General features: G+C 30.9%; 1 protein-coding gene across 5 annotated transcripts in view; it reads left to right on the top strand.

The window, feature by feature from the left end:
* The first annotated feature begins 485 nt into the window (after positions 1-485).
* The window catches only part of LOC143241069 (nucleolysin TIAR-like), a 283540-nt gene continuing 266373 nt past the window's right edge, over positions 486-17652 (top strand). For 4 of the 5 annotated variants that reach the window (XM_076484563.1, XM_076484564.1, XM_076484562.1 and 1 more), the window contains exons 1-3: positions 489-574; positions 661-692; positions 868-964. In XM_076484563.1, coding sequence (XP_076340678.1) covers positions 536-574; positions 661-692; positions 868-964 — 168 coding nt within the window. In that variant the 5' untranslated portion in view covers positions 489-535. Of the gene's footprint in view, positions 575-660; positions 693-867; positions 965-17652 lie in introns of all 5 variants that reach the window. The other variant, XM_076484571.1, reaches the window with a different exon arrangement.

The raw sequence follows: 17652 nt of genomic DNA, 5'->3' as shown, positions 1-17652 counted from the left end.
TTGTATTCTATAACTTTAAAATTAGGTAGGGCTAGCGCAGATAGCCCTTGAGCAATATAGCACTAAAATTCAAGGAACAAACTATCAAAAAATAAAATATAAAATTTTATGCAGAGTTTTTAATATTTTCAGTTTTTGTTAGTTGTACTGATATTCTCTGGTGGAACAACAGTAAGTCTACAGATTTAAAGCGCTAAAATCATGGGTCTGGTTACATGCGGTGGACACAGCAGATAGCCAAATTGAGTTTTATTTAAAATAAACAATTTACTAAAATGGATAATTTAAAAATCAAGATGTCTTATTTATTTTTAAAGAATCAAAACGCTTAAATAGATATTAACATACATATTAATTTATCAATTATGATATGGGACAACATATATTACGAAATATTTCATTATTCTATAAGCCAACATTTCTTTATGCCGTACAATTGAAATTTGTTATATAGGTAATATTCTAATTTAACAAAATAGTTGGCGAAAGAGGATATCATATATGCAGAGGGCTCTGAGTTACGCATGCGTATTGTATGAGCGTTGTGATAATGGATGGCATAGTGCCGAATAAGGTACACTCTTTTTCGAAAACTTTTCATTGTTTATGAAATGTTTAGTCGAGTTTTACTTTAGTTTCTTATTTTGTTTTGTTTTTCAGGACCAGTATTATGAAAGTCAACCACGTACCTTGTAAGTATTGTTCACAATTCTCAGAATTCGTGAATATTTGGTAAACCAAAAAGTAGAACTAATGGGTTTTTTTTTTCATATTTACTATAGAATCATAGATTCCTACCACTTTTCGTAGGTCTCTCAAAGTTTTCAAATATGATTTCAACATGTTTCCTTTTTGAAACATTTTTAGGTACGTAGGAAACCTTGACCCATCGGTTACAGAAGAGTTGATTCTAGCTTTGTTTGGACAGATTGGACCTGTTAAAGGCTGTAAAATAATTTATGAGGTGAGTTGAAAGAGATAAACAAGTGTTGAAAGGAAAGGGGGTGAAGGCTAGCGAAAAAGGACACAATGACACGGTGTGGTGAATGTACTATATCCATATACGTGGTGTATCATATACTTGTTGTAAATAAACAATATTACTAAAAATACGATTTGTTAATCGTTAATAGTAGTACGTTACGAAATTAGATATACCATTTATTACATTTAGTGTAACATAATATGAAAGTGATACGACTGATTTTAGAAATGTTATGGTTGTCTTACCATTTTCTTTAAACTGATAAAGCATAAAAAGTCATCATTATTTTCAACAGTAATTTTATTTCTAATAGCTTATGTTTCAAAGCAAAGAATATCATGTTATCCACACTACCTCTATTATGTCAAGTGCTGATGAAGCCTTTTGCTCAATACCAAAATTCATCAAGCTCAATAGAATACAAAAGACACATTAGTTATCTAGGCACTATCTATCTCACCAGTTTACGAACAACCAGTTCTGTAGAGGAACTAGATTAATAAGTGAATTGTAATTATTGCTAATTTTATTCAAGTCATTTGCAGATAACTTCAACCAAAAAGTTAGTATTTTTTGGTTGAATATTAGGTTTAGCAGAAAAAGTTAAAATGTTATGTTTAAAATTGACATAACTGTAACAGTTTTTAAAGCATGTAACCACTTATTTAAACTGTCTAACAGTAATCATGATAATTTATTCATCTTGCTGTCTTATTATTGCTATTGACAAATTTTATTCATAATAAAGAATGCATAGTTCATTATTCTTGTAACCCTGATATATCACACAGTTACATTATTTGTTTTCTTTGTTGCATTTAGTGTGAGTTTCACATTTAGTATCTTTCAGACATTAAAATCTATAATTATGTTTATGAACTTGCTGTGAAAGTGTTTTGTACATACATAAAATCAGTAGAGCTGCTGAAATGTGCATAAATAATTGTTTTACTGATAGAAACCATTGGAATCTGAAGCTATCATTTTAAGTTCAGTAGTAATATTGTGATTTTGTATACCTTTAAGTTCTTTGGATAGAGTAAAGAACTGAAGGAAAATGTTTCAGAGCAAGTGTTTGCAAGTAAAACACTTCCTTTGTAACTTTTTTGTTCTGGTACCTTATTTTGAAATTTTCATGTGTTCATTTGAACTGTAGATTTTTTAAAGCCCAAAGAGAAATGACTTGGATTAAGTTTTACTTCTAATGTTACTATATATAACACACATGCATGCATACATACATACATACATATTTTCTAATGAAATAAATACAAAGTTAATAACATCTTTGGATAACATTAAACTCTTACATACTTCTAGCTTTATTGATGTTGTTGAAGTATTAAAGAATGACTGAGATTAATTAGTTAGTAGAGTTGGGCAGTTAGTGTTATTCACTAAATAATTAGTACACATCGCCTGTAAGAAAAACATATCTCCTTCATAAAATTTTTAACTACTACTTATACCAGTCCAATTAGCAATGATAAATAAATTGTTTTCTTAACACTTTTACAAGCTTGATCACATGTCCATGCTAACCGTATGACACTATAGTAACAATAAACTTGCGTGCATAAAATAACTCTGTGTGTAATAGCTTACACAGATCCACATAGTTTATTGAAAAAGTAAAATTTGGGATGAATTTAAAACACTAACTAATTTACTGTATCAGCTAGGAAAATAAAAAATTAACATTGTAATTATTAAGTACCCTTGAATTTATTAGAAAATTTTGCATAAACATTTAGACATTACTAAGTGTTCTAGGCCTTTCTTATTAAACTTTTCTATCTTAAAACTATTACAATCTGCAGCTTTTTCTTGCTAACAAAAAATTACAATATTAAATATTTAGCTTACCTTCTAAAGTTTGAAAACTCTTGAACAATTCTTATACTAAAATAAAACACTACACTAAGCTGTGCATTCATTAAGTGTTTTCTTAGTGGTTCTCTCTTCTGAAATTGATGGTATAATGCATGTGATAAGATTTTGTTCCTTGTTGCCACTGGCTGTCATGTTTAGGAAGAGTTTATTCTGATTAGATGGTTGAGTAATTCTTACAGGGAACTAATCTTCAATGATACTCTGGAACTATTCTTTACAAACTCTGGGCTTCTTAGTAACTTGAATTTGCACTGACAAGTTCTTTTTCCTTCGAGTTACTTAGTTTGCCATTATCCCACTGATGTATTTCTAAAATGATCACAATAGCTGACCTTTGGCTCTGATCAAGTACCATTCTTGATTTTGCAAATGATATCATTGATTTTTTTGCACAGAATTTGTTCCTTGTCTCACCTGCTACCTATGCCCCAGTCATTAAATGTTAATTTATTGTATATAATTCTTGGTATGAGTATTTCACTTCTTGGTGGTATCATGGTCATCATCCCTATTACCAGTGGAAACATAATGTTTGGAGTAATATTTGCCAAGTAGTATATAAGGAAAATTACCTGTGGATGGGTTATGAAGCTAAGCCTAACCTCTCATTAATGTCATAGCATGAAGTTAGTTCCCAATATGTGTTCATCATTATCAATTACCCTTAGACAACCTTCCTACACTAGGGTTACATTCAGGTTTCTCTTTTTGTGTCACTTGTATGCATCAGCCCATTTTCTTTTTTCATCTCTGAGTAATATCCTATCTTTCATTAACAAACTGAGTTAAACAGCTGTTGCTGTAGAACCAATACACAGTTTTTAACCAGTTAAGTCCATGGATGACTTTTCTCGTTTGAGGAAGATGGAATATCTCCAGCTGAACTTTGTGTCTTTTTGACATCTTATTAGCTCTTTGCCTTTCCTATGTATAATGTATTTGCATATGTGCAGAAAATTTTGAGAAAACCTACAAACATTGTACATTTTGTACTTTGTTAAACTGGCAAGTTTCCTTTATTACCTGTTACATCTGATTCTTAATTTGTTATAACCTTTCCTTTTCTCATTGAAGAACATTTCTGTCATTTTCAAACAAGTATAATTTAACACACAAATACTTTTACATTTTATAATAAAACGTATGCATAAACTATGTATATTTATTGCATTAAGATGTACTGGACTAATTCTTGCCCAGTCCAGTCATATTTTAACTTTTTCATATAAAATATGAAGCTGTTTCAATAATAAATGATTGAAACATGTGGATGTGGCACCATTACAGTATTTCAACTAAAACATGTAGAAAAAAAACTAGGAAAAGCTTGAAAATCAATAAATTAATATGTTTTTAATATTTATTGTTTCTTAGCAAAAATAAAATTAGTTTTTGATATGGACAGAAAAAGTAGTCGAAGTGGGTTGTTTTGTATACAGACAATGCTGTAGCTGTGCAGAACTGAAGGTATGAACTTTTTTTCTTCATGAATTACACCAAATAAATTCCCAAAAAAGATGTATGTTAAGAAATAATTTTGACTTAAATCACTTAAAGAGAACTGGAACTAATATAAATGAAAGTGCTTTAAAAGTTTGTGGTGAAATATATGAAATACTAGAGGAAATCCTTTCTTCATATACAGTTGTGTAGGAGTAAGTTTGTTTATCCAAAACTATTGTGTGTGAAAATTTATCATACATATAAAGTAGTGTGGAACCTCTTAACAGCTTGCAAGTACATTCAATAGTTTTACTTAGGTTTTTTCCTATAAATCTTCAAAATACTGTTGTTCTATAACATCTGGATGTTTGTTGATGAAAATAAACATATTACTTTGTGACATTTTCAAACAAGTTCTTTATCTAATAAAGATTTTATACTTTATTAAATAAAATCAATAAAACATTTAAAATAGAATGAATAATTCAGCTGTAGGCTTATGTTGTGTGCAAGTTAGTTGAATACTTCATTTGTTGTTGAAAATGAAATTATTTTTCAAAATATCTAAGATTTGACCAACAATGCTGATCTTCACAGAAAAAAAATGTCAAAGCTCACCAAATGGGGCACTTACTTTAAACGTTGTATAGATGTGATTTGTACATCTTACTTGGTATGTGAAACCTTATGGGATTCAGTCTTATCCATATTATGGGAAACAACTGTTGAAAAGAGTGCGTATCTAGGATGTATGAGAGAGGGTCTAACAACCATATATCTCTAGCATTACTGATAAATTTATAGCACTTTTATTATTTACATTACTTATACACTACTAATAACTTTAACAATAACATTAATTAGAAAGCCTACAATATTCAGAATGAGCACTTCATTTGGGATATAATCCAGAGATTTCAAAGCTTGTATCTTTATTTGAGTAATGTTAAAAACAAATGTTGAAACTTCTGTAATTAAAATTAAATAGTTATATTCAGAAAAGATTATAATGTCTATATCAAAATTCATATTTTAGTATTCCTAAACAGGGTACCTGTTTTATTATATTCATTAATAGAATACGAATACTTCATATTTTTATGAATATGAGAATGAATAGAAGAAACATATGTATTCAAATATGAATACATAGGAGTGTATTTGTGAATATACAAGTAATATGCAATAATGATAAAGCAGTAGATAAGATTTCAATATTTTTATGGAAAACTTTTTTAGAAACTGAAAAACAAAATTTTAACAAGTAATAACATTTTGATACTTATATTTTTCAAAATCTAATAACAAAGTTAGGAAATAAAAATATGTTTTTAAAAGAGGCATATTATAACTGTACACTGTTTTTTATCAATGTTATTCTCTCAAATGTCTTGTCAGTGAAGCAGCAGTAATAATACCTGAAAATTTGGCCTTTAATGCTAAATAAATGCTCATGGCTTATCTTTAGATGTATCAGTAAGTTAGAATTGGTTTCTCTCGAAGTAGAGATAGTTTGCCAAAAGTATTTACACTTTGCCTTGATGTGACCAGATCGTATCAAGTGACTTGACTGTATTGATAACCATGTAACATAGAAACTTTTAAGGTATTTGGAGAGTATTGATCTGAGGTAACCCTCATGCTGTGGGCATCCTTTATTGTACATTACATGATATTTTTAGTAAGTTACAGTAAACTCTCGTTGTAACGAAGTCGTAGAGACCAAAGAGAATTGTTCGTTAAAAAGGATTTTTTTTTCATTCACTAGCCAAGTCTGGTAATGGTAGGCCCTATAACTGACGGCTGTTGCAGTACCGGTAATTGGATTAAAGACTCAGAAGTCACACGTGTGTAAACACTTAAAACACATTTAATGAAATTCAAAAGGACGATTAACAGCACTTGTAAAAAAACATGTAAAAAAAATAACATTCATAATATAGACATATGTAATTATAATGTACAGGATACAAACACCAGCAAGAACGTCTAACTGGAGTCACTTGAAATATTGCATAATGCTTTTTTGCGAACTGCTGTCCCTCTGGCACTTGGTCACAAAACGCTCCATCATGTTTAATTGAGAGATAAACTGTCCTGCGTTAGCCTGGTGTTCAAGATATCTCTGAAGTTGCAGACACATCTCACGAGCTGCAGAATGTGTTGGGATGGGGGGGTCCTCATTGTCGTCATTTTCACTTTCACTGTCATTTTCTGGTGTCTGTTTATTTTGCACCATGGCCACAATATCACTGTCTGTCAGGGGCGCGCTAGTGATCAGATCATTATCAGCAGTCTCGTAGTCCTCTGCTGTGCCATCCACCGTAAACCCAGTATCATTCAGCCGTGTCAAGAGCTGGGCCAATGGTATGTCATCCTCGGGGTCCTCACTGTTTTCTGCTGGCTCTGGAGAGGAGAAGCCACAAGTTCTGAAGCAATTGGCTATGGTTGATTGCTTTACCAATGACCAGGCAGAGCGTAGCAGTCGCATGGTTTCAAGCACAGTCACAGTGAAAACACTTTTATTGTCTATTGAATCAATAAGACGCTGTAGCAGTAAGGTGCGGTAATGATGTTTTAGATTGGCGATGATGCCTTGGTCCATGGGCTGTGTCTTGCTTGTGGTATTGGGAGGCAGGAACACCAGCTTGATGGCCTTAAGTCCAGTGGGGTTGGAGTGGGCGGGGCAGTTGTCAATTATCATAAGGGCATTTCTTTTCTGCAGCACAAACTTTGGTCAAGTTCTCTCAGCCACTCGGTGAATAGATCTGATGTCATCCAAGCTCGCTTGTTGGCTTTGTATGGTGTTGGCAGGGTTTTGACGTCTTTGAAGCAACGCGGTTTTGCTGCCTTTCCTAAAAAAAAAAAGAAAGAAAATGTACATGGTTAATGTCTTGAAATTAAAAATGAAACATTTACATGTCAATAATCTGAAGAAAATCATAAAATAACTTCTATAGAAAACACAGGAAAATATTTTTACCTGCTTTTGACACTCACCTATGACAAGTAAAGGAAGCTTCTTGGTGCCGTCCATATTGTCTCATACCAAAACAGACAGCCGCTCCTTCGCTCGCTTCCCGCAGTGACAGGAGTCTCCCTTGATAACAAGAGACTTGTCTGGCAGAAGTTTAAAGAATAAGCCAGACTCATCTGTGTTGAAGACATCCCATGGGCTGTAGTTTTCTAGCAGGCGTGGCAGTGTTGTTGATGTCCACTGGTTTGTTTGCTCTGGTTCTACACTACCAGACTCACCACAGATCGTACGAAATTGAATGTTGTGTTTTTTTTTTTTTAATCGGGTTAACCACCCATCACTCATGCAAAAGTCAGTGATTCCCATTTGATCAGCAAGTTTTTTTGCCTTTGCTTGCATAACAGGCCCAGAGATAGGAACATTCTCTGATCTAGCATTTTTGAACCACAGAAGCAATGCCGCTTCTAGGTCAGAATGTTTTGCAGTTCGCATGCGTTTTCTATTGGGACAAAAGTTGTCTCGAGAAGACAATATGGCCTCTTTATTTTTCAACCATGTTGACAAAGTGTTCAGAGGCACATCAAATGCTTTTGCTATTTCTGTTTTTGTTTTAACTTTTTTTTCAACTTCTTCTATTGCTGCAATTTTAGTTTCTTTCGATACAAGCTTGCGCTTCGCCATGATCAATGATTAATGATCTGTTTAATTTGACTGTGATTAGCCTTTTATAGGCCACAGCATGCAGGCTGCCCAGGCATAATCTACTCAAGCCATAATCTGAAAATTTTATATCTAAGCTAATTTTTTGCTGGGTGGGCGGGTGAGTTGGGGCGGGCAGGGGTTTAAAGTGTTATTGACCATAATTGTTGTACAAACATTGCTAGGCTAATCTACTACCCCATCTGCAGTCCGCTATTTCTCAAGTGTAAGATTTTGATTTGTGGCACCACACATTGTTGCGCGGAGACTGACTAATTGCACTTGCTAGCGGTGTAGCGGGTGGTCGGCAGCCGGCAGCGGTGACAATTAATTTAGGGAAGAAGAGAAAAATAAATATCTTCGTACCTGGTTCGATACAAAGGATGTAATATTGATGCTTTTCACACCCTAGGGACTATAATTATACATCGTTACAAGCCGACACTTCGATACATGCAGTTCGGTTCAAGGGGCTTTTGTTACTATGTATTTATATGGACAGTTGGCCGGACCAGTCAACAACTTCGATACAAGTGATATATTCGGTTCTAGCGACTTAGAAACAATGAGAGTTTACTGTACTTTCGAACTTTAATCACACAACTACTTTTTGTTCATGTTATACTAATTTGTATAACACCAAACCATAGCTAATAATCCATGTCTTAATAGTACTTTAATCTTAAGTTCTTAATTTTATAAGGCAATATTTAAAAAAGAAATTCTGAATTTTTTCCCTACTGTGAGAAATCTACCTTTTTATTAAAGGTATTCCTACTTCTCTGACTTAAATACTACCTCTCCAAGAAGTATAAAATTTAACATAAAATACTCATGATAGTCATAACATTTGTCTAGTTAATGCTTGTATTGAATGTTTCATTAGATTTTTTGAAGAAATTTACAAATTTTTGAAGTCATTAAAACTGTAATACATTTAAATCTGAAACATAAAAATAATGAACTTGTTTGTGCTTTGGGGAGGGCAGCACAATGGTGACAGTTGCAGGTATTATATGGGTCAGACTGGTTTTTTCCACTCAACACTCAAATATTCCTGTTTACAACCCTGATTGATGTATATATTGATTACAAGTCAAATGAGGTAATTATCTCAGCAAATTGCTAGTTAGACCTTGCTTAGAATATTTTCTATGGTACTCGTTTCTTTATCTAAGAGAAGATATTGTGTTATCTGAAAGGTCTTAGTATAGGTTACATGGTATCAATCCACTGATGGAAGAAGACTCTCATGGTATCTTATGAAATTTTTAATTTTCTTTTTGAGAAAAAGAAGGATAATAGGTGATTCTATTGAAGTTTACAAGATTATCTGAGAGACTGACAAATTAAGTCCTCTGGTTTCTTTTTACTGTATTGTGAAAATATTTGTACAAGAGAGTATCAAAGTGCATGTCACTTCCCTTTTACAGAACTACTTTCAAAATTTAATTAAACTATTATCAATGTGTGTTTGAATAAAATTTGATTCAAAATGTGGTTTATAATTCAGTTTTTTAAATTAACTAAGTTTTAATTTTTTACTTTTAAAAGAAAACATTTAAACAAATTCTCAATCTGCACCTCTAGGGTTGCATGTTACAATAGCATTCAGATTGTTCAACCAATCAGAAACATTGTAGACATGTACAGGCTATCCAGAATATAAAATCCAAACCTCTACTTGCTTTACTTGAGGTATCACTATTTATTCAACCCCCATTATTCACTCCTTATATCTCTTCTGTTTGTTAAAGAATATCTACAATTCTGTTAATGTAGTTGTTAGACATGCTTATAACTAATAAGCATATTTTGAACTACATAAATTGTTTTGATTTAGTACTTTAAGTTTTTAATGTATTTATAGGTTAATTAAAAATCCAGATAACTTAGTTTTGGGACACACTAACTTAGTGTCTGGCATATTTTTGTTGTTTTTAAATGCATATTTGAAAGTTACCTGAATAATTTTAAACAAACATCATAATGCAAAATAAATAGGCTAAAATAACTACTAAATTTCTTGTTCCTGTGTATATTTTTTATTTATTGTTACATATTTTTTATTAACATTAATTAATATATAAAAAATAGAAACTTGTTAGGTTTATTAAGACAATGTAGATGACAAAAGTGAAACATTTCATGTGAATGCTTCAAGGAATGTGCATGGGCTGCTGTTATGTGAAGTAATTTTATAATGTATCCTAACTCTCATTGGGTAACATTTTACTTTGTTATGTTAGTTAGACATTGTTCAAAGAACGTATAAAATGATAAAATTATGAGAAAACAACTAGATAGAGGCTTAAACCTGTTTTGATTACTAATTATAATTGCCTAAATAGTCTGCAATCATTCTAGAAAAATATATTTTTGATTATATTTCATATTTTTTAAATTTTCATTTTTCTGTATATTGATGATTTCTTTACAGTTAGGTTTAGGGTAGAGAAATAAAGTATAAATTTTACCAAAAAAAAAAAATGATATTTAGGAGGTTTTTAAAATATGTGCAAATAAGAACTCCAAGATTAAAAGACATATTGCTCTTCATGGCATAAAAATCACCTTTCACTCATCCTGAGTCAGCAGTGTCTTTGTAAATCCTATTTGTAAGGTTTATTAAAAGTTTCAAAGTTTCATGGAAATACAACTAGCACATTCATAGTTATAGTTTCATTGTTACCAAGTGGATAAAAGGTTGAGCAAATGGACAGACTTGTTGGCATAGTACTAAGGTTTGCAAAAATGGATAGGCTCTAGTTAAGACTTTTGTATTCTTCTACCAATGTGCCTGAATTATGAAATTAGTTACTGTTGGAAATAGTAGAAGAAAGCAATTAGCAGGAGTTTAAGAGGATTATTAAATATTTTCTGATAAATAAAGGGCATTTTACATTTTTACTAAGGGTGGTTATACAAGAACAGCTTTGAAGAGTAAATGGACCCTGGTCTCTGTTTCATCATGTGACTATTATTCATAGTGCTATTGAGTAGGATCCCCTCTATGTTGAAGGTGCAATCTAAATTGTGATAGCCTTGAATTTACTATGAGTCATTTGACAAAGAACTGTAAGATTAAGTAGTTGATCAAGATAATTTTGTATTGCCTCAACAGTCTTAAGTACATATAGAAATACCCAATAATTCAATATCACACTCAGTTGTTACCAGTTACATCTCTACCATTCTTTTTAATGTAAATAAAAAAAAAAAAAAATTAAGGCCATTAGGCTAAAGAAATAACCCTAAGGCACTCAACTAACAGCAAGTAGAGCTATACAATTACCTCAGTTGATTGATTACCTATGTTCACTGATTATATTATTAATTATCAAGAAATAATGCAATAGTGTTTCTAATTATCCAACTAGGCAGTAACTGAAATATTGGTATTATGATTTTTATCATTGTTTTTGATTGATTAAAATTTACTGAACTTAGTGTTATGACTCATGAAATTAATCAGCTAATTAATATTAGTTTCTTATTACTGTTTTCATTGTTCAAGTAATCAAAATATTGCCCTTATGTTTGTTATGAAATGCAAAGGTACACAATGAACTCTGTGTTCTGCCCATTGCTGGTATTGTAACCAATGTTTTAGTGTTATAAGTACTTTTAAGTAAGAATAATCAGTTTGTTTAGGCATCTCATGCTAGAATAATATAGTTGAATCAATTGATTAATAAGCCTATCAATTAATCAGTAAACAAACTCTACTAATTGTTTAGCTCCATTTATAACAACTTTTTGGTTTAAACACTCACCTCTGTACCATTAATTAATTTTCTGACTGCTAACTAGTTTCTCATCAGCTATTTTGTTTGACAGATGGGATATCCTCAATGCTTTTAGGTGCTATTGCCACAGACAATCTCTGTCATGATCTTTGGATTACAGTTGAAAAGTGTGATGAATCTTTATAAAAAAAGAAGTTTTAAAATTTTCTTATTTATAAGGAAATTTCAAAATTTTATATGTAGCTTAATTTGTAATCTGTTAAAAACAATCCTACATAATTTTAAGAGTGATGCCCAAATACCTGATTTTAAGTCAACAAAACTGTAAGGAAGACTGTCCAGCTTTTTTTTTTATGATCTTTCCACCAAATATTGATATCTGTGTGTTTGTGGTTCAGGTGAATTCCTATTCTTTCTGTGGAATATGCAGGGTCAGAGATTTATTAATATCTTCTCTTATGAAAACAGAAGGGAACATTTAAAAGCTTATTCATATCAAACATTAATTTATACTTCATTTTTATTAGTAAAGCTCATTGAATATCAAGGACAAGTTTTTTTTAGAAAAGTTCAGAAGAGGGTTACTTTGAATATGGGGTGAAAATGTTATCTTAAAGGGATAGGTTAAGATATTTTAATTTACTTTGTCTTGAGAAAAGAAGGATAAAAGGTGATCTTATTGAAACTTGCAAGATTATATAAGGGATTGATATAACAAAGGTCTCTAATTTCTTTGTGCCATAGTCTGAAGACAATATGAGGGGACAGAAGTTTATAGACTAGTCTAGTAAGACATTTTTATTTTTATAACAGGGTGATTTGCATATATTGTAGAATGAGTTGTTGTAGAGGCTGACACATTACTATAAGAAGAATTGATTTTCAGAAAAAAATAACAAATGGGTTAGGTACAGGTGTAAAGGACCTAACAATTCTTTATTCTTTATTTTAACATCCGGCAGCTAAGATGGCTCCTAGACTCAAAACTGTGTAATTCTAGATAAATTTAAAAGATTATTTTATTAGTTTTATGAACAAAATCTCTAATATTCTTTTGCCACACAAATGAGCAGTTATTATTTTTTGATATGTTTATGTAATTGCAAAGTCAATAGGTAGTAAGTTACACATTTCTGCAAATGAATGTATGTCAATATTTCATATAAAATGCATAATGTTACTTAAAGAAATGGGACTTTTCACTGAAAAAGTTAAAATCTAAAATGTTTACGAACAAGGCTACTATCAGCTTCTTATTGCTTTTTCTGTTAGAATAAGGAACTGCATAAAGTATAAAGTGAAACTTTTTTAACTTGAAGTAATTGTGTGTAATAAAAAGGTGATATATCATTGCTATTTTATGTTTTTCATCAGATTGTATAATCACAATTCAATGTAATTTACCATTTTATGTGCCATAATTTTAATGGTTCTCTTAGTATATTTTAAATAGAATAGCATCATATTGTTTGTGGAATAAAACTTAATGCTACTTGAATGCCATCTGAACCTTTGAATGATTGACTACTTTTGTATTCATGGCTTTGAAAGAATGTTTAAACTTTCAAATACAGACCTACTGTGAAACCTGCAAAGACTGGTTCAGAAATTAACTACATGTTTCTGGGTGCATGTATATAATTTCTATTTTATGGTTATATAAGCTTGAAGATGTTCACAAAATAAAATTATTTTTGGTATGCTCTAAACTATAATGTTATGCCAGGTAGATACAAAGATGTCTGTTCTATGTTAACCAAACGTAAGATAAATGCTTGGCAGTAGGATTATTTTTTTTCTTGATCTTAATAATGTGACTAATGTCAATTTTAGTTAATATAATTATTTATTCAATATTAAACTTAACTTTTTTTACAGTATTGTTACAAAGTCACTTCTAGAAATGAAAGATATTAAACTGGTTTGGTTTTATGGAACAGGAGTAATTTTCTTTTGTGTATGGCAAAAATTTAACAAGTGACAAAAGAGGAAAGTGATTTTTTTTCTTTATTGATGTTCATTAACCAACATCCACTGAATGTGTAAAACTAGGACATGAACTTTGCATTTTATTTAATATTAATTTATTTTGTCTTTTTGGAGTAATTACCTAGTAGTTCTAATATAATTTTAGCTACTGATCACTATCAGTAGTGTGTTTGTGTAGTATTAACACCCTTTGTTGAGTTTCCTACAGTGCAGATACTTGTTAAGGATTAAGTGGAGTGACAGATAATTTTTGTATTCAGTGTCAAATTGAATTTATTAAAATTTTGTTTGTAAATGTTTTGACTATCTTCAAATTTATATTTCAATTGCACAACAGTTGATATAATTAGTTTTAAAACAGATGCAACAAAATGCCTTAAGTTGCAGTGTAAAGAATCTGATTTTCCAAGTACTTTTGGAAGGTACATCTTCCTCCCTTAGATATGACTTGAATGATTTAGTTATTAGTTTTTCAATTTCACCATGTCATAGTCACTGTTTTTATCTTTGCTAAGAATCAGCAAGATTGGAAATAGTTACATAGTAAAATAAGGAGAGTTAGAAACATTCACAAGTGTTTGAAGTTTAAGTAAAGGAAAATTAGCTTAGAAAGGGTTTTACTATTAAAAAATTGAAAATACTACCTAAACATGAATACAAGAAGACAGCCTTGTTAAAATAGTTTTGTTAGTTACAGGAGATAGTATGGAATAAACTAAAAAAAAAACAACTGTTAAAGTCTAAAACGAAAAGCATTGGTTTATGAGATGGGAGCGTGTCCACTCCAAAGAGCACTGAAGCTTCTTACATAATCCTTGATAAAAAAATAATCTGAATTTTGGTGAATACCTTGTTTGATAGTTTTCACTGTTTTCTATGACAATATAATGTTTTTAAAAATACTTAATGCATTTTGTGACAAAGATAAAAAAATTGGATTTTCCTGTAAGATGCTAATTACACCTCTTAAGTGGAAAGAATGACATTTGTGAAGGAAATCTAGTGATTTCACTTATCCAAAAATATACCTTGTTGGTACAACAATAAGTTTGTAGACTTACAGTGCTGAGATTCAGGTTTTGATTCTCTGTGGTAGACATAGCAGTTAGCCTGTTGTGGCTTTACTCAAATACGAACAAATTTTCACTAAAAGCTACATTATATAGTGTTGTCTGAGAGTGAAGCTTTTAGCATTTTGGAATGTGAACTGTTTTGAACTGTTTTGAACTGTTGCATCATTATTTGATTCATCAGCAAGGTATGTATTAAGGCCCAACATCATGTATCCATCAGTATTTTCTGCTATTTTATTTGTAAGTAGGAATGTACTAAATGGAACTTGAATCTAGAACAGTTCTGGACTCTTGAAAGTCTGGAACTATTTTTCTATTCTTTGAGTCCAAAATCAAATTTTGTTTCATGACTTTTAATAGCATTTTCAACATTTTATGTTATTTCAGGAATGAAGTGTTGCAATTGCTTGACACATTACAAATTTTGTGCAGTTTTGTTTTTCTTTCTCTCAATTCATGCAATCAGGACACATTTGGATACAGATGGGATCAAAGACAATTAGTTCAGGCAATGCTGTCAAGTGGTTGTTAATGTTATGTGATTGTTAGCGTGCACTTGTTGCTGTGAAAGTAATTAAATATAATTTCATTTACTGGTACAAACATTAGTGAAATTAGGTAACCAAAAGGCATTTACTTATTATTGTACAGTGTTATAGATCAAATCTATTCTTAAAAAAACCTACTTGGCCTATGGATAGGTTATTGAGGTGATTTTTTATTTTACTACAAGAATCTACCTAAGTTATACTAATTTAGTCTATAATTTTACTAATTGCACATATTGAAGTTACATAATAAAGTTTAATAATTAACCTTTTGTTTTTTAGTATAAACTTGTATGTCTTTTATCATAACCACACAACTGACTCAAAATATGTTCCATAAACTTTTTATTTTGTACCTAGCTCCTAGATATGAATATATTTGTCAAGGCCTGCACTAGGCTCATGCAAGATGGTAGACTATGTATAACATATATTTGAGACAGTGTATAAAGTGGTACATCAATCAGTTTAGTTTTTTCTATGTGTCTAACATATTTGATGTAACTGCTTGGAATTGTACAATGTTCTCCTTAAGGGTAAAAGACAGTGTGTGGTAGAAAACACTTTTTAGCAGGAGTTTTTCTCTCTTTTTAGGTATCATCATGGTTTATCATTGTGTGGTCCTGCTATGTGCTATCTGTTAGGTTTAAACTTCATGTAGTGTATGACATTTTTGTATTCTTTTGGAATGACTGAATACAGCTAACATTACTTCAGTTTTAACCTTATAAACCACTAATTATGCAATGCAGCAAAACATTTTTGGTAGCAAATCAGCTACAAAAGTGTTTCAGTTCTACTGGAAATATACTTTTTAATATCTAACATTTCAGTTGTCTCTGGTAAGCATGTTGCAGTATCTTTGTTTGGATAGTGTAGATTTATGTTACAAAGTAAAAAGTTTCAACTTGCAATAAAATAACATCACAACTATTAGCATGCTGAACTTGTTAGATGATTGCACATTAGAAATAAATGCAAAGTGGGAAAAATGAGAAATTAAGCAAAATTGCACAAGTAGACCTGTGTAGGATTTGATACACAGTGAGAAAATACAGATGTGACAATAAACAAATTATTTTGTACAAATAGACAACATGGTATTTCTATTGAAGGTAAACAACTTTCGTAGTAAATATTTTGCATTTATAGAAATTTGAATATCTGAAACATAGCCAAAAGTTTGCAGCTCTGATACATATTCAGAAAATTCTATGTAGAAAATACATTGAACATGGATAACTAAGTAAAGCCATGTGAATAAATCAAACAAGTTTTTTATTCACAAGTATTGTTTGTTACCCACTAACCTGCTTCTAGTTGTTTGAAGGGTATTATGACATATGACTAACTGCCGGTACAGTTTACTGCTGGCAAACAATTATGTTCTCAGAATAAAACATTTTCTAGCACAGCTTTATTTTAAAAAATTACAGAAAAAGACTTTATTCTCAAAAATTAAAACAATAACCAATAGTACATAGGTACAAATAAATGTTTTTAAAGCATTTCATAACAAACTGAACAATTTTATTCTTAAAAAAGTACAGTGAACTAATAAACTATTACACTAAACTTGATTAACAATAGAATTGAATAATAAAGTAACAGAATAAGTTGCTGTAAGAAGAGAACAGTAATGTAACTGAATATTTTAATGGATGAAAAGGATATGAATATTAAGTTTATTATATATGTTTACATGGGTACAAATTTTATGATGTAATTTTTGTGTTTGTCTTTTTGACATTATAATGATTGATTTTATAATATTCCGATAATATAGCTTCTATACATGCAGAAAACAAACTGAAATAATTAGTTGCTGCATTCCTTTGACAGCAATAAAATGTGGCAGTCATATGTTGGTAGTCAAATGATGGCAGTAGGATGTTGTAGAACCTTTAGGGGTGGGTTCTGAATGTAGAAGAGGATTTTCATATATGTATGTATAAGACAAGGACAAAAACACTAATGAAATACTATGTTTTAAAGTTAGATAAGGTCCTCATGTCATATTAGTGACTTTTAATTCTCCATGTCAATGAAAGAGGACCTCCAACTGAACTTCTCCCTTCTTACAAAAAGTGCCTGTTCTTGGATGGTATTCACACTATTATTAATTAAACCAAAGCCCACTTGTCAGACCCAAATATTATGAAAAAAGAGCACATAACCAATGCACCAAATAACTACACCAAGAAACCACATTTTTTTCAAGCTCTACAAATGGAGGGGGATAGACCACAACATCTGGCCCTGAACCACAGCTATTCCTTTTGTATGACAGTGGATC

Source organism: Tachypleus tridentatus, chromosome 13, assembly GCF_004210375.1.
Source record: "Tachypleus tridentatus isolate NWPU-2018 chromosome 13, ASM421037v1, whole genome shotgun sequence".
NCBI lineage: Eukaryota > Metazoa > Arthropoda > Merostomata > Xiphosura > Limulidae > Tachypleus > Tachypleus tridentatus.
The sequence above is the reverse complement of the archived record's forward strand: the minus strand, read 5'-3'. Positions and strand labels throughout refer to the sequence as shown.